Source organism: Triturus cristatus, chromosome 1_1, assembly GCF_964204655.1.
Source record: "Triturus cristatus chromosome 1_1, aTriCri1.1, whole genome shotgun sequence".
Lineage (NCBI taxonomy): Eukaryota > Metazoa > Chordata > Amphibia > Caudata > Salamandridae > Triturus > Triturus cristatus.
The window spans coordinates 327811-351522 of NC_140579.1; the positions used below are offsets into that span (position 1 = coordinate 327811).

At 44.4% G+C, this 23712-nt stretch overlaps 1 protein-coding gene across 7 annotated transcripts in view; it reads left to right on the forward strand.

Annotated features, from left to right (window-relative positions):
- Nucleotides 1-23712, forward strand: part of LOC146869034 (RNA helicase MOV-10-like) — a 488182-nt gene that overhangs the window by 263778 nt on the left and 200692 nt on the right. For all 7 annotated transcript variants that reach the window (XM_085599844.1, XM_085602574.1, XM_085599639.1 and 4 more), the window contains 2 exons: nucleotides 18567-18670; nucleotides 23577-23674. In XM_085599844.1, coding sequence (XP_085455970.1) covers nucleotides 18567-18670; nucleotides 23577-23674 — 202 coding nt within the window. The remainder of the gene's footprint in view (nucleotides 1-18566; nucleotides 18671-23576; nucleotides 23675-23712) is intronic.

Consider the following 23712-nt stretch of genomic DNA (forward strand, 5'->3'; position numbering starts at 1 on the left):
ATCTCAAACTCTAAAAGGCTCTTATTCAACTGTCATACTTTTAAATGTTCGCTCTTTACATAGGAATAAGTATCAGATCGCTGATCTGGTAGAAAGCCGCTCCCCTGATATAATCTTTCTAACCGAAACCTTGACCGACAATACATCGGGCCCAGGCTGGAACATCGCCTTACCCAGCGGTTATGTGGTCTCCTCTCAAGATAGGAGAGGCAAGAGGGGCGGGGGGATAGCGGTGGCTCATCAAGCACATTTAAACCTGCGAGTGGAAACATATCTTGATCTCCCAGCAGAAGCACTTTATTTTACTATATATTTGGGAAATGTTTTCAAACTGCAAGGCCTATTAATCTATCGACTGCCTGGGCCTAAATCCACTTTCCCCTCAAAGCTTATGAGCCATTTGGAATCCCGAATGGATCCTCACCCTTTTATCCTTCTGGGCGATTTCAACTACCACTTAGAACTTAGTAATCAACCAGAGGTAGCTTTACTACTGGATAATCTAACAGCCCTAGGCTTTAACCAAGTGGTCAAGGGTCCGACTCATACAATGGGTCACACCCAAGATGGTATTTTGACGAGCAATATGGATCTGGAAATTATTAACATTAAAGCTCCTCCTTGGTCCGACCACAGCGTAGTGGATTTTGCTATCAGAGCGGAAATAGTAGCAGCGTCCTCCCGCTCTAAAGCGCCGAAGGTAATAACTAGACTTTGGTCTCAGACGAAGGCGGATAATCTAATTACTGGGTCAATCACGCCCCCTTCATAGTAGAGACAACTCCGAGGCAGCACTGCTCTTTGACAAATGGCTGGCGGATGCGGGTGATGAAGTAGTGCCTGGTAAACGGCTTGGTACAAGTAGGACTAAGCCATCTGCCCCCTGGTACAATAGGGAGCTTAAGGTCTTGAAGAGTACTTGTAGAAGGGCTGAGCGCCTTTGGAGAGTCGACTATAGTATTGACCGAAAGGCCAGATATAACCATACTCTATCAGCTTATAGAGAGGCAATTATATCAGCCAAAAGGACATTCTATGAGACTAAGATTAAGGATGCAGGGAATTCAGCCAAGGAGCTTTTTAAAACTATCACGGCCCTTTCCAAGCCCCTTTCAGATAACATTTATCGGCCAAACCTGGAAATGTGCCAGAAACTTGCCCGGTTTTTTCAATACAAGGTGCAGGTAATATATAGGGATCTTCTTAATCTGCACCCTAGTCCGGATAGTCATAGCCAGCTATTGACAACTGGTGGGGAGGACAGTCCTGGCCTTAGCCCCTTCCCTCTCATTACAATAGAGGAAACTTGTAGATTGATTACTCTGACGAAATCAGGCTCACCTAAAGATCCCTGCCCCCCCCCCCCCCTTGTTATGCACCTTGCGCCAGACCTGATTGCTGGAGAGCTATGCGCTTTAATCAACCAGGTAATAGAGTCCGGCACCTACCCTAGAAGCTGGAAGAGTGCAATCATCAGACCGCTATTAAAAAAACCCTCATTAGACCCTCTTACACTAAAGAACTATCGCCCAATCGCCGCTCTGCCTTTTGCAGCTAAAATTATGGAAAGGGAGCTAAATAGATCCCTGACAGAATATTTAACTGCCCACAACCTACTTGATTCGAGCCAACATGGTTTTCGGGCACAGTATTCTACTGAGTCAGCCCTTCTGGTGGCAGCAGAGGAGATCCGCAATATTGTGGACAAGGGAGGTAAGGCAGTCCTAGTGATGCTAGATTTATCAGCAGCCTTCGACACCGTAAATCATACGGTGTTGACTCAGAGGCTTCAGGAGGTTGGCATTCGGGGGACGGCACTGTCCCTTCTCTCCTCTTTTCTGGAGGGGAGGGAGCAAAATTTACTTTGGGACGGGCTACAGTAGGACAGTTTTCAGCTGCCGTGTGGTGTTCCTCAGGGCTCAGCATTGTCACCCACGCTGTTCAACATCTATGTGACTCCCTTGGCGAAACTCATCAGGAAGCATGGGTTCCAGATAGTCTCCTACGCTGATGACTCTCAGCTCATAATTTCCGCGGCTAAACATTCTACTGACTTAGCCCTTAAATTCCATAGGTGTCTGTCAGAAATTATGAGTTGGATGCAGGAAAGCTTCCTGAAGATTAATACTGAGAAAACCGAGATTATTGAGTTTGGTCATGGAAGTCCCTTGTGGAACAGATCTTGGTGGCCGGCAAGGGCCGGGGAGTGTCCCTGCCCCGTGCCCAAAGTGAGAAATCTGGGCATGCTGTTTGACAAACAGCTGAATTTTTCAGCCCATGTCAACAGCCTTGCATCATCCTGCTCCTTCCTTATAAGGACGCTGCGTAAGATTTTTCCTTTCATCAGCGCCGAAATGCGCAAAGCGGTGGTAGTGGGACTTGTCCTATCCAGACTAAACAAGACGCAGATAGGAAGGTTGCAGACTCTCCAAAACGCAGCGGCGAGGTTATTATTGGACGTCCCAAGAGATCAATCGATCTCAGAGGGAATCATTGCATTACACTGGCTTCCTGTCCATCTGCGTATAGATTTTAAAGCTATCTGCCTGGTACACAAAGCTGTCTTCGGAGGTGGTGCTAGGGACGTTCAGAAGCTGTTTATTCCTTATACCGCCGGCCGTGTGCTAAGATCGAGCACTCAGTCTCATCAAGATTAATCGGATTAGGAAAGCTAGATGGGGCGGCAGAGCCTTTTCGGTTCGTGCCGCCGGACTCTGGAATAGGCTTCCCCACTCTTTAAAATCTATACATAACCATCAGACCTTCAGAAAAATGTTAGAGACACGGCTCTTTCAAGAGGCTTGTATTTGAGGATTTCGTTTCCCCCTTTGTGTTGTATGAGCGCCAAGACGCTTCGGCATTCGCTGCGCTATATAAATACGTATCCCATCCTACCCTATACTGGCAAAATAAGGTGAAGCTCCACTCAAGCCTGTGGAAGAGCAACATTGTGACGAGACCTAAGTGAATCCTGACTTGGTGCTTCCTGAACGCTTGCAGGTGCGCAGTGGCCATTTCCTCAATGCTAGCACTAAACCTTGAAGCTGTCCACACGGCCTGCTGCCAGTTCTGCTGCTGTAGAGTCTGTGTGCATTGCTCTCGCAGGTTGGTGCACCAGGAAATGGTGATGTGCATTTATTTTGCTACGAGATCCCAGCTTGCTGAAAGCACTGTAAATATGAAAATCATTGTTTTAATATTCTTTTACACACAGTATTAGATAGGTTGCCACAAAATGTGTGAAGAGATTTTTGGCCGGATGTACAAGGCCATTTAGCACTGTCGACCAAGGCACAAAACACCCCACTTATCGGATGGAAAACCACTAACAAGTATTGAAGCAAAAGTGCCAGCAGGTCTTCCTGGAAACCTAGAGACGCTGGCCCCTCCAACAAGTTTGTTTTCTTTATGTGGACACCCCCAACTAGCCCAATCTTCAGCACCCATCACTCAACCTTTTTTTGCAGTTTTACAAAGCGCGAACTCGACCTGAAGTTATTGGAGCGCTTTACATATGCACCAATTATGTTACACAAGGATATGTTTTTTTGGTAGGCACCGGGAGATTAAATGATTTGCCCAGAATCACAGGGTTCCCCAGCTCCAGAGTCGGGAGCTCTGGCCTTTACGCCACTTTGCTGCTGTGATGAGAGAGCACACCTGTCACCACACACGTGGCTTGCTGCTAGAAGTAGCGTCACTGGGCCACAATTACTGGTCATGCACATGAACAGTGGTTCCCTTACTTGTTTTTTGTCCCCAAGGGTTCACACCTAAAGTTACCAGAGTTTAAAAATGGAAATCTGGGACAACTTAAAGTCTCCTGACATCATATACTTTTTTGTGTTAAATCAGGCGGTACAGCTTTGTGGCACAATGTCAACTGTGCTGAGTTTTAACACAACATTTAGGGTCTCATTTTAAAATGACCACAATTGCGTGCACTAATTTCGTGCTCAGTAAAATTACACATGGTAAATGCTGGCTCAGTGTGTGAGGTATTTACCAGATGAGGTATAACTTCATCAGATTGAATTTGGCACCACTGAGTGTTAGATAATACAGTAATATTGTGAGATCTCCCCCCCCCCCCTCCTCCTCCCCGGACTCAAGGACAAAAGCATGAATAACGCATTTTTACCATTGCCATGGTATTCTAGATTTACAAATTGCTCCATCCATCTCAGTGAGACACTATATAGCAGACCTTGAATGAATAACCAAGTGCCTTCTGGGAGCTGTAGTCCCGATCCACCTCAATTAATAAAACTGCACGTTACAATTATTTGTATATGGAAACCCCAAGGGCGGTCCAGGTAGCATTAAGTCAGCTGGTATTAGTCTGTTCATATTTGGTGATCGTGTGAGGGCATGTGTTTAAAGAATGTTCAACTAAGTCAGTTTTTCTTTTAGCTTGCATCAGAAGTGCAGAGGAGATTAATATTACAGGACTTTGTTTCAATCGTTTAGAGGCATTAGCCCTGCTTTTCTCATGGCAGCCTCTTCACGTGGAGTGTCCCACCCCTGTATTCAGATAACATCAGGTATTTAGAGTAAAACAAGTGTGGTAAATAAAATACCGGACTGAATTTCATACGGAATCTTAAAATAAAGTAAATAGCTCAAAATAACAAGAGGCAGAATCCGTGGTATAAGAGGTTTTCTAAATGGGCTTTATTCCATCAAAAATGGCCGACTCGAGTCGCGGCCTTCAGGTTCCGTCACCGCGAGGGTTCAGGAAGTGAAGTACAATACTTTATTGACAGACATGCATTTTTATAATAAGTACATTACAATGAAACGAATGTAGAAGGCGTAACATTTGATAAGAAAAGTGACATGACAGGTACGTAATCGAAACTAGGCGTAATAAGGAATAAAAAGAAACATGATTGGCTCTGGTTATCTTACATAGGTGGATCTATACGATAATACTTAACATAGATGCGTGCGCAGCAGTATGACGTGTAATTGACGTGCAACTAGGGGGTGAAGGGGACTTGACATTTAGCTCTACATGTGGAGACGAGAAGTCTGGGGGGTCAAGTCAACCTAATCCCAAATCATATCTACCATCCTATGTTTGGAGAACTATGTCATCCACAAGGAAGGACTCTCGGACAGAATCTATTCTATACTAACTGTGTGTGCGTGTACAAGCGTCTAAGTGTCTATATGAGATGCGAGGGGCAGAAAACTTTCCATGGCAACAGGGCTATGAATCACTTGCAGGAGGACGGAAAGGCTGAGTCCTTTGCTTGTGAGCTAAAGGAAATGTTTACCTAAACCACTAGACAGGAATGCATCGGCTGAAGAGCAAAATAGATAATTCGAAGGTGAAATACAGCTTCTTGGCAGGCATGCGAAAACTGGCCGAGGCAGGCACCGTTAGCTGCACAGGGAGTAGGACAAAGTTCATGGATACAGATGCGAGCTCAAGCTGAAGCTGTCAGAGATAGAGAGCAGGGAAAGGCTTTGAGGACAGAATCGGGCCTACTTGCCTGAACTGTAAAAATGTAGTAATTTAGCCATATAAAGTCGGTGGCCTTTCATACTTAGGAATCGAATATCCAGCCCATTGATGGCGGATCTGACAGAGAACATGTCGACGGTAGACACACGTATGTTTGCGTCTTAGAAACTGGAACTGGAGGGAACATACATGTACTTGTAACATGCATATAGAACCGTTGGGGTCCAAGATAGGGGACATAACTGATCAGGAAAATCCACATTTCCACATTCCCTCCTTGTCCCCTACTTGCCCTTCAAGAGATATCAATCTTCATCATTCCATCGATTTGCTCATGGAGCATCATTTCTTCTTCCTTCTTCTTCCGGCATTTTGAACGAGAACTGTGATATGGAATGCATGATGTGGCACACAGACCACAAATCGCTGGTCCACATTGCAGGCATAAACAACAACTGAAGAGCATAAGAAGGCCAATACCTAGGAAGGATAGAACTCTCCATCCCCAGGCTGATACCACACTCCAAAACCACCCGGACCACGTCCAAGTGCCTGGATTTTCGTGTATCTGGCTTACAATCTTATGAAGGCGTGTTATAGCTTTATATACAGATGGCGAATTTTCTGGTATGAATATGCAGCAGCTGGATCCGATGACCCTGCAAGCTCCGCCCCTATCGGCCAGGATGACGTCAAGGACAAGACGATTCTGGAGAACAACAATTCTCATCACTGATTGTTCCTCTGTCAGATTGCCTAGGGCGGCTATAGTCTCGTTTACTACAGCTTCAAGAGTCTTGGTGAGTCTGCGTATCAGCTTACTATTTGATATAGTACCTATATAGGGAAAGATACCTTTATTGAAATCTACATACTTGTCCCATGCCGTCTCAGTATAATCGACAACTGGGAGATCTCTCCGCTCTCTTTTGTGTACTAAATGAACATGTCGATAATAATCAGGAGGAGCTAGGAAAACAGGTGGCAAAAGGAATGCTATGTAACAGGTACCATCCCAATCTAGAGGCAGACGCATATATGCCGTCTGACCACATATAAAGTAAGAATGGCGAGAAGCTCTAAATGAAGATTTACCTTGATCACTATATTCTACTATAGTAACACATTTACTATGGCCCATATGTATGGAACCAACTTTTCTCACACATAATTCACCCTTAACTGGAAATACAGACATAGTGGGCAGAATTAGTTCAACTTCGGATTTGACATTCAAAATCATAAGATTAGGCGTAAAATTACCTAATTTATACACTTCATTTTCTAAATCAGTTCCTGTTCTACTGGGGCGACCCTCCTTATTAGGGTAACAGACTTTGAATAAAACTAGATTCAGATTTCCCCATATCCAATGTTGTTGATAAACTGCTGTGTCTGGGTCTATGGAATTTAATAAACTAAACCATGCTCCACAGGAGCCATTGTGTGTGAATGGATGTGGAAAGAAAGGCAGAACTCCTTTATTATTCTGATAGGGAGGAAGTCGGCCACACACCCAACAATTGGTGGCATTACTAGTCTGATGGGAATGATGTAACATACTAATGAATGTGTTATTACGCAGCGCAAGTCTATAGGACAACTCATGTGGGGGTAAGTCACTAAAAGAATGTTCATCAGTTATATTGAAAGCACGTTTAGAAACAGGATAATACATATGCAACAATATACTTGCAGTAACTATTAAAAAACTCAAGGAAAACAAAATTAATAAAGTCACAATACAGTGGTTACGCAGTAATTTACAATAAGCATGTCGTTTCACTATGATTCTGGACTCTACATCATTCAGACCTAAGGGATACATGTCGGGACAGATTCAACCGCTTCACCTTGGAGAGGACTTAAACAATCAAATCGTCCGACAGTTTAGATCTGGACCTGAGTTTCTGCTTATAGAGTTCGGTGCTACTGGCCTCAGCCAAAGGTAGCTTTGAGTCAATGGGGGAAGACACACGGGAAGTACTGTTTGTGTCAGGAGGAAGTCCATGAAATTTCTTTATATGGCTGGAATGCACCCATCCTTTTCTTCCTTCGATCTTCACAGCTGTTCTGGTCGTCAGCAGGACCAACTTAGGAAGCCTCCACCTTGGCTCCAGTTGGGTTTTCCGATCAAAATTTCTGATGAGAACATAATCACCGGGAATTACATCATGAGGTTTCACCTCGGTGTTGTCGGGAAAAGCTGCGACTACCTGTGAACGACAAGATTGTAGTGCAGACATCAAGGAAGCCAGGTAATCTGTCAGCATATTACAGTCAACATCAGTTATTTTACGGGGTATAGGCGTCCCCCACATATTCGGTGGTCTACCAAAGATCACTTCATAAGGGGATAGCCCTGTTCGAGAGTGTGCTACCATCCTCATGTAAAATAGTGCAACTGGTAAGGCTACTATCCAGTCAACACCTTTCTCCTTACATATTTTAGACAGTCTGATTTTTAAAAGTTGATTATGTCGTTCAACGAGACCTGCTGCCTCGGGGTGTCGGACACAGTGGAATTTCCACTGATATCCCAACAAAAGTGAGACATGTTTCATTAATTCGGATGAGAAAGGCTGGCCGTTATCTGAATATACAACACGTGGTAAACCGTACCGTGGGAAGAATTCTCGAACTAGCTGCTTGGCAGTAGTCGGGGCAGTGTAATCTGATACGGGATACGCCTCTGTCCAACGGGAGAGAGCGCAAACAACTACAAGAACATATTTGAATCCTCGACAACGTTCCATCTGAATATAATCCATCTGGAGGACTTCAAAAGGATGGTCAGGAGGCTGAAATCCACCCTGCTCTACGGGAACACTCTTTCCTGGATTAAACTGACAACATATCATACAGGTACGAACTTTTTGTTTAGCTGCTGCTCGTAAATGTTTGTTGAACCAAATGTGCTGAATGCTGTCTAGCATAGCCTTCTCTCCTAAATGTGCTGGACTGTGAACTGTAGCTATAATGGCTTGAACCATGGAATCAGGGAGAAACCATACAGATTTCTCCTTCGTCATCCATCCTTGATCTGTCTGGATCCCTCCTAGTTCAGTCCACTTCTTTATTTCTTCTGCTGTGGCATGTGTCTGTATGTCAATTACGTCAAGTGCGGGATCCTTAATTGTCATACATTGTGTTGGTGCCTGAACTATTGGCTTTGTCATGTCTAATATGCGATTCTGAGCAGTCTGTTTAGCTGTTCTGTCAGCTAAATCATTGCCTTGAGAAATGATATCAGTAACCTTCGTGTGTGCTTTACATTTCATAATCGATATAGCAGTGGGTAGATGTATTGCGTCTAACAAAGCATGAATGAGGGATCCGTGCTGAATGTGGGCACCATGGGACGTTAAATAACCTCTCTCTCGCCACAGCACGCCGAAGTCGTGTACAACTCCGAATGCATAACGTGAGTCAGTGTATACATTAACTTTCTTATTTGTGGCTTGAATACAGGCTTGCGTTAGAGCAATAAGTTCTGCTGCTTGGGCTGACAGAGTATCTATACAATGTGTCTCAATAACTTCAGTGTCTGTTGTGACTGCATACGCGGCCACTAAATCTCCTGTACTTGTTCTCATGCACGATCCGTCTACATACAACGTCAGGTCTGGATCTAACAATGGAACGTCTGTCAAGTCTTGTCTAGGTTTCGTCTTTATTTCAATGATTTCAACACAATTATGAGCTAGTGGGTCTGTTCCAATTACAGGTAATAGTGTAGCAGGATTCAATGTATTACACCGTCGGATCTCTATGTGTGGTTGAAACAGTGTCAGTTCATAACCGGTAAGTCTTGCTATGGTCAAGTGTTGTGTTTGTGTTCGGTTCACAAGAACCTCTACTGCATGTGGTACTTGTACTGTCAATGGGTGTCCTAATACTATGGCATCGCTTTGTCTGATTGCTAAAGCTGTCGCTGCCACTGATTTCAGGCATGCAGGCAAAGCCTGAGCTACGGGATCTAATGTACTGGAAAAATAAGCACATGGCTTGCGTGATCCTGCTTGATCCTGAGTGAGTACTGACAAGGCAGTACCTTCGCGTTCTGTAACAAAGAGTGTAAAATGTTTGCTATAACATGGTGTTGCTAAAACAGGTGCTTGACATAAAGCTTTCTTTAGGCTTTCAAAAGCTTGTGTATGTTCCTGAGTCCAAGGGAGAACAGTCGATGTGGCTGCCTCCTGTGTGGTTAACTGAATGAGTGGTTTTGCTAGAAATGCGTACTGAGGGATCCACTGCCTACAATATGAAGTGAGGCCTATGAAAGCCCGCACCTCCTTCTGTGTCTGGGGTATTGACATGTTAGCAATTAACTGGATGCGATCTGGTGTAAGCTGCCTTCCCTCCTTGGACAGCGAGTGACCAAGATAAATAACTCGCTGGACACAGAATTGCAGCTTAGAAGGAGACACCTTGTGCCCCTTGTCGGCTAGAAAATGTAAAACTGTCAGAGAAGCTTTTTCACATTCTGGCTCGCTTCTCGCGGTGATCAGCAGATCATCGACATATTGAAGCAGTGCTGTATTGACTGGCATGTGGATACTGTCAAGTTCTCGTTTCAGTGCTTGGCTGTAGATGCTGGGGCTTTCTGTAAATCCTTGGGGAGCGCGTGAGAATTTAAAGCTGCGCCCATTTAAACTGAATCCGAACAAGTATTGGCTTTCCGGATCTATTGGGACGCTGAAAAAGGCATTCTTGAGATCGATTACAGTAAAGAATGTTGCTTCGGAATCAATTGCTGTCAACAATGACGATATATCAGGGACCACAGGGAATTGTGGTACAATGCACTTGTTTAGTTCACGCAAATCAATAACCAATCGGTATACTGGTGGGGCAGTAGGATCAGTTCGTTTAAGAATCGGAATTATCGGTGAATTACATACATTGGAGTCTGTTTCTACAACTACTCCCTGGGCAATCAGCTCATCAATGATTTTCAGCAAAGCCACTACAGCATCATGCGGTAACTTGTATTGTCGCATTCGTGGTAGTACCACTCCTGCTTTCAATGTAACTCGATAGGGTGTAATGTTCATGCAGCCAACATCCGTAGGGCCTTGTGCCCATAGATGTACTGGTAAAGTCTGTAGTCGGGGATCCATGTCCCTAGACACATAGTGACCTTTAAAATCACGTAAAAACAACCTTACTCCTTCCGGAGAACAACATATTATGGCTCCTAGTGCTTTCAGAGTTTTAATTCCTAACAGATTTTCTGGGCATGATTTAGTAAGCAATAAATCTGTAGTTCGTGTCAAAGGTCCTATCGTAAGTGGTAGAGGCTGTGATACTTCATTAACAATAGGTTTTCCCGAAAAACCAAGGGAAACATTTTGAGAGCCTGAGAGGGGTGCCCCTGGAACTTCACTACGTTTTATGGTTGTTCGACTTGCCCCTGTATCGAGTAAGAATTTTCTATTTTGACCTAATAATTCACTATGTACATAAGGTCCTTCTTGATCTACAGGAATCTCGATGAGCGGTAAGTCAACTTCCCTCTCTAGGCTGGTTCATGCGTAATGCTGATATTCAGGGTATTCATACTGTGCAGTCTGATACATTTGTCGTGTTGTTGTTTGTGTGGCAGTAGCAGGCAACGGTGGTGCAGCTGGCACAAACTGTATGGGTTGTTGTGAGGCTGGCATGGACTGTTGCTGAACTGGCATGGACTGTCCATGCTGCATAGCTCCTTGTTCATTCTGATCTTGTCTAACTAATCGTGGTCTCTCCTTTGCAATACCTGTAGCTATATTACGTTTCAGGACTGGACAATCGTGTACATAATGGCCTAGTTGTTTACAGTAATTGCAGGTTCCTTTTACAGGAACTGCAGAATCACCAGAATGTGTCACACCCTTTTTGTGACCATCTGCTGGTACTGTCTGAGAAACTAGCATTTTCATTTTTGTATCCTTCATGCGTCTATGCTCGTGTTCTTGTTCATCCCTAATTCTATTGTGGTGATACTGTAACATTTGTAGCATTTGCGACGGAGTGTTACTTTGCCAGGTACTCTCGAATTTCAATATTCTATTCTTTACTGGAGGCAATGCATTTTCCACTAATTTTGTCACAAATAAATGTGGATATGAGTCACTACTTGCTTTTATACCACTATTTATACCAAAACATTTTTCAAATCGAGCATAATAATCGCTTGTGTCTTCATCTTGCTTTTGTTTGCAGGCTGTGATTGCACCCCAATCTTCCTTTTTTGTAGTTAATAAACGTGGCAGTACCTGTACTAGTAAACCTGGTAACAGTTTAACTTTATCCCCGAGCCCCGAACCTGCAGTTCGGCTCCTTTCTTCCTCTGCTAATGCTGACCAGTCTATCTTTTGGTCTCCTACTTCCCACTCTTTTTCTTTCAGTTTTTCATAAATGCCAGCAGGCAAAAGCACCTTTAATATCGTCATAATATCAGGAAAGGTGTACTCTCCCATCAGTAACATGTCTTTAATTTCTCGGTGGAAACCCGCTGGGTCTTTGTCATGACTAGGTACTACTTTCTTCATTTCTAATAATTCCATTTTTGATATGGGTGTGTAAACAAATACACGGTGAAACTCATTGTCTTCGCCTTTTATTGGGTGCACTTCTCGTAAAGGATTTTGTCTATCCATATAGTACGGTGCTCTTTCTCTGCGGGGCAGGGAGAGAGAATCTGGATTTACAAAAAGGACATACTGCTTACGTGACACTAATATCTCTTTAATTAGCTTGTTACTAGAACCTCTCCATCTGTACGTGAGTAGTTCCGTTAATATATCAGGTAAAGGACCAGGGTCAGCATGTCGGCTTTTATATAATATAAGGAGTTGCTGAATCATATAGATTCCAGCTAAACGTTGTTCATCTGTACTGAGGTTGAGAAACGTGTGTGCTACGGTCTCATCACCGTATTTTTCAGGACTAACAATCCAGTGAACGGCTGATCTGGCTAATTCTTGCTCATCCATGGAATCGAGGAGGTGGTAACCCCTTCGTTCTCGTAGTATTTTATCTGTGGCTTGAAACGAATGTTCAGGAGACTTCAGATTTATTACAGGCGTTGGATACGTTCTGCTGTTATTTGGGTATACAGAGTGTATTGGATCAGAAAAACATCTAGTATTTTCACAGGATCTTCCTCTGCCTACATAGGCTATGGTCTCTGACTGTCTTGCGGAATTCCCTGATTCGGACACTTCATCTTGCTCAAACTCGTCTGTTCCCAATCTCTCTTCATGAATACGTTCTATTTCTTTACGGATTTTTCGGCACATGGCTATTATACAATTTTGCTTATCGTGTCTCCCTTCTGATATATTCTGACTCCATCTTGTAAGAATAAGCATTGCATTCGGGTCTACCCCCGGGCGGTCTTGATTTCTGATCACACAGTTTATGAGGAAACGTAACAGTTCCCCCTGTATTTCTACTTTCTGGAATTCCATAGCTCTGTTAATACATCCTGGATCTCGTCCTGTTTGAACAAAATGATATATGTTATCTAGATGCGTAATCATCCCTGGTAACCTCGCTAAATACTCTGCGGCTCGCCTGATACGTAATGATGCCAGGACCATTTCGTCCTCTTTACCAACCACCGGGTCATATCTACAATTTACAAGGAGTTCCTTAAGCGTACGTTCACTTACGAATTTAGGTGTACGTGAATGTGCTGACTCTTGAAAAACAAGTTTATTTATTCTGGGTGGTGTAAAGGTACTGCTAGCACCTCCCGTGGCCCCATCTGGGGCGTCGGGTGTGAATGGATTCGTTGAACGTGACACAGCAACTATGGGTGTCAATACCCCTGTAGGATCGACTGCGGAGACAGATGCGGAAACAGATGTGCTTGCCGAAGCTTGTGTCGGGACTTGCTGTTGCACGGGGACAGATACCTGATCCTGACGTTGAACCCCTCCGCCAGACGGTCTATGTGGTGCGGCGTTAGCATACTCGGGAGCTGCGTCATCTAGATATGAGGAAAGAAAAACATCTTCTGCGGTTCTGGGAAGCCCCTTTGGATGTACCTTAATTGGAAATAATGGGGGTGGCAAGTCTTTTGGTATCTCTGGAGCAGCCTTAGGTAATCCTTCGGCTAGTAGGGGATACATACCATTCATAAGAGCATTTCTTTGTCTATTTACTTGTTCTGATCTCACTCGGATACCTTCCTCAATTAATAGATTTTCTTGAACTTTATTTGAACTTTCTTTACTCCTCTCTTCTTGTCTACGTGCTTTTTCTGTTCGTCTATGAGATTCTTTACGCCATAACTCAACAGCGTCTTTCTGTGACTGTCTGACCTTTCTTTTCCATAACTCTTCCTCCACTTTCATGATGCACTCTGCATCCCAGGTTCCCACTATGGGCCACCTTTGACTTTCCGGTAATCCCTTGGTATAATCTACCCATAGATCAAGAAACAATATGGCATCTAAGCCATGTTTATGGTACATAAAATGCCCTGGAGTGTCCCTAGGAGGAATAGGAACTGCTTCTTCAAGCACCCCTTTTCTGGTAGTAATCTGTCTTAACTTCGAGAAGAGCGGCATATTGACAACTGATCTGATACTTACTCTTGAACTCACTTAATACGAAAAACACAATAATGAACAGTGAACATTGAACACTCATTCGTACCACAATATTAGAACACTTTAAACATTAAACATTAAACATTTTTAACAATGATCGACAATGATGACAGTCTGCCTAACTAGTCACCTACGCTGAATTCTTGACAATTACTGAATACTTCGGAATACTTGATATACTGCTAAACAGTACATATACACTGCTAAACAGTGCAGACCGGATTTGTGTACCCAAATCCGTCTTGACCGGCACAACCTATGTGCGCGTCAACACGCCTCCCCGGCGATGGTACTCACCGAGTAGCTCCTTGAAACGGAAGGCCTCAGAGAATGGACAGGACTCGATGACTGCGGACAGCGGACCCTCTGGACATCGGGATTTCGGAAAACCTGGTGGGCCTCTGTATACCTCGGATCTTGCTCTCTCAGCTAGGCTCTGGTCGGGATACTTCGCACTTCTCACCGCCTCGTCTGGGTTGATCGCAGCCTCAGTCGCCCCCGCTTGACCGGAGGGAGCTTACAGGAAATCCTGCTGGTACGCGTTTATGGTCCGTCCAGCTGTGGCAGGAGACCGGGCCTGCAACGCACCGCCGGCGCGTGAGATGAGAAAGTGTCCCTGTTCGGGCGCCATTATGTGGTAAATAAAATACCGGACTGAATTTCATACGGAATCTTAAAATAAAGTAAATAGCTCAAAATAACAAGAGGCAGAATCCGTGGTATAAGAGGTTTTCTAAATGGGCTTTATTCCATCAAAAATGGCCGACTCGAGTCGCGGCCTTCAGGTTCCGTCACCGCGAGGGTTCAGGAAGTGAAGTACAATACTTTATTGACAGACATGCATTTTTATAATAAGTACATTACAATGAAACGAATGTAGAAGGCGTAACATTTGATAAGAAAAGTGACATGACAGGTACGTAATCGAAACTAGGCGTAATAAGGAATAAAAAGAAACATGATTGGCTCTGGTTATCTTACATAGGTGGATCTATACGATAATACTTAACATAGATGCGTGCGCAGCAGTATGACGTGTAATTGACGTGCAACTAGGGGGTGAAGGGGACTTGACATTTAGCTCTACATGTGGAGACGAGAAGTCTGGGGGGTCAAGTCAACCTAATCCCAAATCATATCTACCATCCTATGTTTGGAGAACTATGTCATCCACAAGGAAGGACTCTCGGACAGAATCTATTCTATACTAACTGTGTGTGCGTGTACAAGCGTCTAAGTGTCTATATGAGATGCGAGGGGCAGAAAACTTTCCATGGCAACAGGGCTATGAATCACTTGCAGGAGGACGGAAAGGCTGAGTCCTTTGCTTGTGAGCTAAAGGAAATGTTTACCTAAACCACTAGACAGGAATGCATCGGCTGAAGAGCAAAATAGATAATTCGAAGGTGAAATACAGCTTCTTGGCAGGCATGCGAAAACTGGCCGAGGCAGGCACCGTTAGCTGCACAGGGAGTAGGACAAAGTTCATGGATACAGATGCGAGCTCAAGCTGAAGCTGTCAGAGATAGAGAGCAGGGAAAGGCTTTGAGGACAGAATCGGGCCTACTTGCCTGAACTGTAAAAATGTAGTAATTTAGCCATATAAAGTCGGTGGCCTTTCATACTTAGGAATCGAATATCCAGCCCATTGATGGCGGATCTGACAGAGAACATGTCGACGGTAGACACACGTATGTTTGCGTCTTAGAAACTGGAACTGGAGGGAACATACATGTACTTGTAACATGCATATAGAACCGTTGGGGTCCAAGATAGGGGACATAACTGATCAGGAAAATCCACATTTCCACACAAGGAATCGTCTGAAAATGTGCAACTCACATCTAAATACTTGCAAGATCTACGTGTGCCTTGTTCGTTATAGTATATTACTGCAAAATGAAAGGAAATCATCTGGGACTCGCTGAAAAGCGGGAATAAGCGCTATATAGATAAAATTACAATTGCATTGAGTGACGGGGGTAGAGGGGCTCACAGACCTTGCGGGAGCTAACCTTGGATTATGGCAGGGCCTAGTTTACACCCCTGAATCCCATGGTTAAAGGGTTCGCTGCAGCCCTCAGCCTGCCATGGTAACGTCTGTGGCCAATTAACAGCTTCAATGTGAGAGACTGACTAGAAGCGGGGTGCACAAACAGAAGGCTCCGGGTTGCTGCCGGGGCCGGCAAGGACAGCATTTAGTAGGCAGCGAGTGTTTACCAGTGCAGGCAGAGTTAATTCAGGCATCTCCCAAGAAAGGGTCAGTGAGAGAAGGCAGGAGGCGAAGATGGTGCATGAGGAACACCAGAGTATACATGTGAAAGGAAAAACCGAGAAGCAGCCGACATTAATGATGAAAGCGGGCGCAGCGCTAAACTATAAAGCGCAGCGCCCGTGCATATTTAAGGGCACCATGCTGATAGATAAAAAAAAAAAGAAAATAACAGGAAACCGGGCGCAGTGCTTTGCGCTGCTGTGATGAAATATCCCTAGCACAAAACAGACGAAATAGTCCCAAATGAAAGAGCTAAACACTTTACTCCGTAACAAAACTGTAGTTGGTTGGTGCTGCTTCCGATACATCGGAAGTGATGTATTGGAAGAGCCAACCAATACAGAGTCAAAAGAGAAGAGCAACGGAGGAATTAGCCAAAGGCAAGCGGCAGGCGGGATTGCATGCCAGTATACTGCTTACTCTAGGTCTTGCAGACCGCGCATGTGCTGTCTAGGCTCGACCTAAACAGGCAGGTATAGGCATGCAAAAGGTTGATTTGCCAGGTCGAAATGGCAGTTTAAAACTGCACACACAGGCTGCATTTGCAGGCCCGAGAAAGGTTTGCAAGGCTACTTAAGTGGGCGGTGCAACAAGTGCTGCAGGCCTGCTATTAGAATTTAATCTACAGGCCCGGGGTAAATGTAGTACCACTTCACTAGGTAATTATAAGTAAAGTAAATAAGCCAATGATACCATGTTCTAAGGAGTGAGCACACACAATTTGGCATTTGTTAGAAGTGGCAAAGTTCATAGAGTTCTAAGGCCAAAAGAAACGAGATCAGAAAAATATGAAGGAGTGAGGCAAAACGTTTGGGGGAAGACCACACTAAGGCTGATGGGTCTAACTGTCCATGTATCCGGCCCATGCCTCATTGCAGTCGACCTCAACTTGTGACTTTGTCCCAGTCTGTTGTGACCAGATAACCAAAGCTGGTGCTAGCCACTATTTTTACTTTAAACTTTGAGATGGCGTATCTCCGGTTCTACTGTTTGGATTTATGTTGTTTTGATCTCAATTTATTAACTTTTACTCTATTTTTCTAAATTGGTTTGGGATCATTCTTGCATTGTTTTCACTTTGAAACTGCTTGAAGTACTGCATAAATACTTTACACGTTGTCTCCAAGTTAGGCCTTACTGCTTTGGGGTTAAGGGTTAACCACAGTTAAATTTGGAGTTTGCTTGTGTTTTCACCCTGACGGACATTTTGGTTGCTGCTTGAGTACGGTTTCAACCCCCTCAACCAGTAACCCAATTTCTTACAAGGAGCAAGTTTGGCCCACTGAACAAAGTAGTTTAAATCCTTGTTAGTGGATCATTGCAAGATACCGGGTCAAGGATGCGTCATGCAACTGTGGTTCTGAAGTAGCTACAGGGCTGCAATGCGGAGTCCTGTCTCATCACCAAGGAACCCAGTTTCTTACACCCCACAATACATTAGGTCAGTGGTCGCTCTTGGAGTACATTTCCCATATATTTCACTAACTCATTTGCTCGTGGGGTCTATTGCTTTATTTACCACTCTGTGATCTATAGCAGGTGCATAGTTGCTGATGGTCTCCCAGCTCGCTCCACTTAAATTAGTTTTAGTAGTAAAGACTTAAAGCAAACCGTATCCTGAAATTTACATTTGAAGAATAGACTGCATTCAAATGTATGCTTCAGAAAGCCATGTTGCATAGTCTGATCAGTAAACCTTAGATTTTGACATAATGTAAAAAAAGACAGGTTTGTGATTTAGCCTAGGACAGTTGTGTACCACCTACATTAAACATGATGCCCATCCCACGGGTCAGCCTGCACCCCTGGCAGTGAGCGACACGTGGGCTAATACAGGCGTTAGTGGACATTCACAACTCAAGAGGCTCTGGGTTTTACGTATTATGTCAATCCGCAATATATGCCTCCTTTTAATGCTTTTTTAACTACCTGAAGTAATAAAAATATTTTAGGGAGTACACCATCATGGAGGATGTAAAATTGCAAAAAAGGGGGACTTGTGTTTTCATTCAATCAAAGGAAGACAATACCCCTGTCTTAGGTAGAGCTACCACTTTGCAGAACAACATATTTTTCTTTCTGAACAAACTGAAATCAAGCACTTGCCTTTGCAGTTTGCACCCCTCACTTGGAAGTATAATAATTCTGTGCAAAATCTAACACTTTCAAATTGAATCTGAGTGGTGTTTGTTTATATTTCAATTGAATCTAGCCATGCTGCAATTGGGACGAAAATCAGCTGTGCCATGTGTTCCCTGGGAAGGAGAAGCTGGAGACCTACAGGGTTATCATAACAACCCTGGTGACAGCTGGAAGGTAAGGGTGTGCACTCAGCAATGTTTGTTTCTTGGTTTATACCTTGTCACTTCTGTATTCTGATGCGGCGATGAAGGTGTGCCATGTGTTCCCTGGGAAGGAGAAGCTGGAGACCTACAGGGTTATCATTACAACCCTGGTGACAGCTGGAAGGTAAGGGTGTGCACTCAGCAATGTTTGTTTCTTGGTTTATACCTTGTCACTTCTGTATTCTGATGCGGCGATGAAGCTGTGCCATGTGTTCCCTGGGAAGGAGAAGCTGGAGACCTACAGGGTTATCATTACAACCCTGGTGACAGCTGGAAGGTAAGGGTGTGCACTCAGCAATGTTTGTTTCTTGGTTTATACCTTGTCACTTCTGTATTCTGATGCGGCGATGAAGGTGTGCCATGTGTTCCCTGGGAAGGAGAAGCTGGAGACCTACAGGGTTATCATTACAACCCTGGTGACAGCTGGAAGGTAAGGGTGTGCACTCAGCAATGTTTGTTTCTTGGTTTATACCTTGTCACTTCTGTATTCTGATGCGGCGATGAAGCTGTGCCATGTGTTCCCTGGGAAGGAGAAGCTGGAGACCTACAGGGTTATCATTACAACCCTGGTGACAGCTGGAAGGTAAGGGTGTGCACTCAGCAATGTTTGTTTCTTGGTTTATACCTTGTCGCTTCTGTATTCTGATGCGGCGATGAAGCTGTGCCATGTGTTCCCTGGGAAGGAGAAGCTGGAGACCTACAGGGTTATCATTACAACCCTGGTGACAGCTGGAAGGTAAGGGTGTGCACTCAGCAATGTTTGTTTCTTGGTTTATACCTTGTCACTTCTGTATTCTGATGCGGCGATGAAGCTGTGCCATGTGTTCCCTGGGAAGGAGAAGCTGGAGACCTACAGGGTTATCATTACAACCCTGGTGACAGCTGGAAGGTAAGGGTGTGCACTCAGCAATGTTTGTTTCTTGGTTTATACCTTGTCGCTTCTGTATTCTGATGCGGCGATGAAGCTGTGCCATGTGTTCCCTGGGAAGGAGAAGCTGGAGACCTACAGGGTTATCATTACAACCCTGGTGACAGCTGGAAGGTAAGGGTGTGCACTCAGCAATGTTTGTTTCTTGGTTTATACCTTGTCACTTCTGTATTCTGATGCGGCGATGAAGGTGTGCCATGTGTTCCCTGGGAAGGAGGAGCTGGAGACCTACAGGGTTATCATTACAACCCTGGTGACAGCTGGAAGGTAAGGGTGTGCACTCAGCAATGTTTGTTTCTTGGTTTATACCTTGTCGCTTCTGTATTCTGATGCGGCGATGAAGCTGTGCCATGTGTTCCCTGGGAAGGAGAAGCTGGAGACCTACAGGGTTATCATTACAACCCTGGTGACAGCTGGAAGGTAAGGGTGTGCACTCAGCAATGTTTGTTTCTTGGTTTATTCCTTGTCGCTTCTGTATTCTGATGCGGCGATGAAGCTGTGCCATGTGTTCCCTGGGAAGGAGAAGCTGGAGACCTACAGGGTTATCATTACAACCCTGGTGACAGCTGGAAGGTAAGGGTGTGCACTCAGCAATGTTTGTTTCTTGGTTTATACCTTGTCACTTCTGTATTCTGATGCGGCGATGAAGCTGTGCCATGTGTTCCCTGGGAAGGAGAAGCTGGAGACCTACAGGGTTATCATTACAACCCTGGTGACAGCTGGAAGGTAAGGGTGTGCACTCAGCAATGTTTGTTTCTTGGTTTATACCTTGTCGCTTCTGTATTCTGATGCGGCGATGAAGCTGTGCCATGTGTTCCCTGGGAAGGAGAAGCTGGAGACCTACAGGGTTATCATTACAACCCTGGTGACAGCTGGAAGGTAAGGGTGTGCACTCAGCAATGTTTGTTTCTTGGTTTATACCTTGTCACTTCTGTATTCTGATGCGGCGATGAAGCTGTGCCATGTGTTCCCTGGGAAGGAGAAGCTGGAGACCTACAGGGTTATCATTACAACCCTGGTGACAGCTGGAAGGTAAGGGTGTGCACTCAGCAATGTTTGTTTCTTGGTTTATACCTTGTCACTTCTGTATTCTGATGCGGCGATGAAGGTGTGCCATGTGTTCCCTGGGAAGGAGAAGCTGGAGACCTACAGGGTTATCATTACAACCCTGGTGACAGCTGGAAGGTAAGGGTGTGCACTCAGCAATGTTTGTTTCTTGGTTTATACCTTGTCGCTTCTGTATTCTGATGCGGCGATGAAGGTGTGCCATGTGTTCCCTGGGAAGGAGAAGCTGGAGACCTACAGGGTTATCATTACAACCCTGGTGACAGCTGGAAGGTAAGGGTGTGCACTCAGCAATGTTTGTTTCTTGGTTTATACCTTGTCGCTTCTGTATTCTGATGCGGTGATGAAGCTGTGCCATGTGTTCCCTGGGAAGGAGGAGCTGGAGACCTACAGGGTTATCATTACAACCCTGGTGACAGCTGGAAGGTAAGGGTGTGCACTCAGCAATGTTTGTTTCTTGGTTTATACCTTGTCGCTTCTGTATTCTGATGCGGCGATGAAGGTGTGCCATGTGTTCCCTGGGAAGGAGGAGCTGGAGACCTACAGGGTTATCATTACAACCCTGGTGACAGCTGGAAGGTAAGGGTGTGCACTCAGCAATGTTTGTTTCTTGGTTTATACCTTGTCGCTTCTGTATTCTGATGCGGCGATGAAGCTGTGCCATGTGTTCCCTGGGAAGGAGAAGCTGGAGACCTACAGGGTTATCATTACAACCCTGGTGACAGCTGGAAGGTAAGGGTGTGCACTCAGCAATGTTTGTTTCTTGGTTTATACCTTGTCGCTTCTGTATTCTGATGCGGCGATGAAGGTGTGCCATGTGTTCCCTGGGAAGGAGAAGCTGGAGACCTACAGGGTTATCATTACAACCCTGGTGACAGCTGGAAGGTAAGGGTGTGCACTCAGCAATGTTTGTTTCTTGGTTTATACCTTGTCGCTTCTGTATTCTGATGCGGCGATGAAGGTGTGCGCACACTGCATTCCGCAGACTGAAGTTAGGCGGCAGTCCTAGTAGGATAAGTCAAGCGCGTAGTATGGTGTTTTTGTTGTTGTTTTTTTTATAACTTTAAAGTTTTACACAATGACATAATACTGGTGTGCAACCAATGGCAGCAAAAAGAATCATGTAGTCCTAAATCATGGTGGTGCAGTTCTAGAAATTGGTCCAACCGCTGATTCGCCTCCCCACCCCCCCTTCCGCAAGCATTAGCCAAGTATAACAGACATTTAATCCCCCTCCCCTTCCGTTTCTGCCTAGCTGCTCACTTCCTGTGCACTTTGGTGTTATTGTCTGATGGCAGTGGTTCTCAATCAACGACTCCTTTAAAGGTGGGAAGCTAGGTCCACAAGATTGAAGCCAAACAAGACTTTAACAAAAGAAAAAAATCAAGCAAAATCTGTTTCTAGGCCAAACATGGACTACTGCAAAAAACACAAGATATATTGAAAAAAAGCTTTTAATTTAGATCCCAGGAAATCTTTTTAACCACTGATTGATGGTGTCCATGTCTTACTGAGACGGGCTAAGAAATGTGCGTGAGTAATGTGCAAAACGTGTTCATGTGCTGTCCCCAATGTTTCTGTTCGTTGGGTTGTTTTGGGCAGAGCAAACGCAGCCTGCACTTGAGGGTCTGCGCGTGAGTTCTGAACTGCAAAACAAGAATGGACTGTGTGATCCTCGGATGTACTCGGAGAAATCACATCCTTGAGCCGCGATGGTTCTTCACAGCCAAAACCTAGGAACAGGAATGCACAGCTCTAGGTGTCCTTGCCTTGATCTTCTCAAGGCTTACAAGCAAACTCGTCTGTTCCGCGCGGCCAAGTGAAGGATCCTTGTGACTGGGGGCGGTGGGTTGGGAAGTCTTAGGCGTTGCATTAAGGCCACAAGAAACATTTGACAGAATTGCACGTCATGAAAAAAGCCAAACCCACTTTTTGAATCTATTATGGTAACTTTCCTTTTTATATAGGACAATTTTCTGAAGGGAGTAACTTCACTGCATTTGTTGCAGAGGAGAAATGAAAGGGGGCAGCGAAAATGGGGTCTGGATACGGTGTCTGGGACGTTAATGTCACTTACTCCATTTAATTACCTCTGCCTACTGACATTTTGGGTGATTAAATAGGAAATGCAAAATTAATGGAGGAAGCAAACAGAATATGTTGCAGAGAAGTAAAAAAACTAAGTGCGGTTTTAGGGAAAAAGTGTAGCATCAGGAAAGGATCTACTTAAAATAGAAAAGAGGAATTGGTTGGGCAAACGTTAGCATAATTTGGGTGTGAGGCAGAGAATAATAAAAAACAAAAAAAACGGAACATACAAGAATGAAAGCAGAATATTCATTTAAGGGCCTAATCCACGGGGGAGAAGGGGGTTGTGCTCCTGAAAATTAAATCATTTACTCGATTTCCATCAGAATTTTTAAGAAAAACTGAAAAAATTAAACAAATCTCTGTTATAAATCACCAGTAATAAAACTGATGGAACTGCCTGGGAATGCAGGCATTTGAGGTAGTCCAGCTAGATGCCCTTTTAGACTTCAGTTCGCAGGATACATGCAACAGAAACAATGATGGTTGGGCTTGCCAGCCTTTGATCAGAGGTAGCATGTCCTTTAGGATTATGTCCAGAATTAAAAACTTTAACCAAGATTCTATAACCTAAACAGATGGTTTTTTTTGTATGTTTGACTGATGCAGGGGAGAGAATATAAAGAAACTCCTTTATTCTTTATTTGGCATTTTACACCTTACGGTGGCTGCTGCCTATGCAGGAATTTATATTTTCTTACACCTTCTGCATTTCTGCCTTAGGTCTTTAGTTCATTAATATGGGTAGCTAAAGCCATGTTGATAATTGTCTTATTTGACTCTATTTTCATTTTAGACTTGTTTCTGCAAACTTCCCTCATGGTCACTTTTCTCATGTATTCATTGATGAATCCGGGCATGCCGTGGAGCCTGAATGTGTCATTGCAATAGCAGGTATGGGTATTTTGGTATCTTTGTCTCACATCATTTGC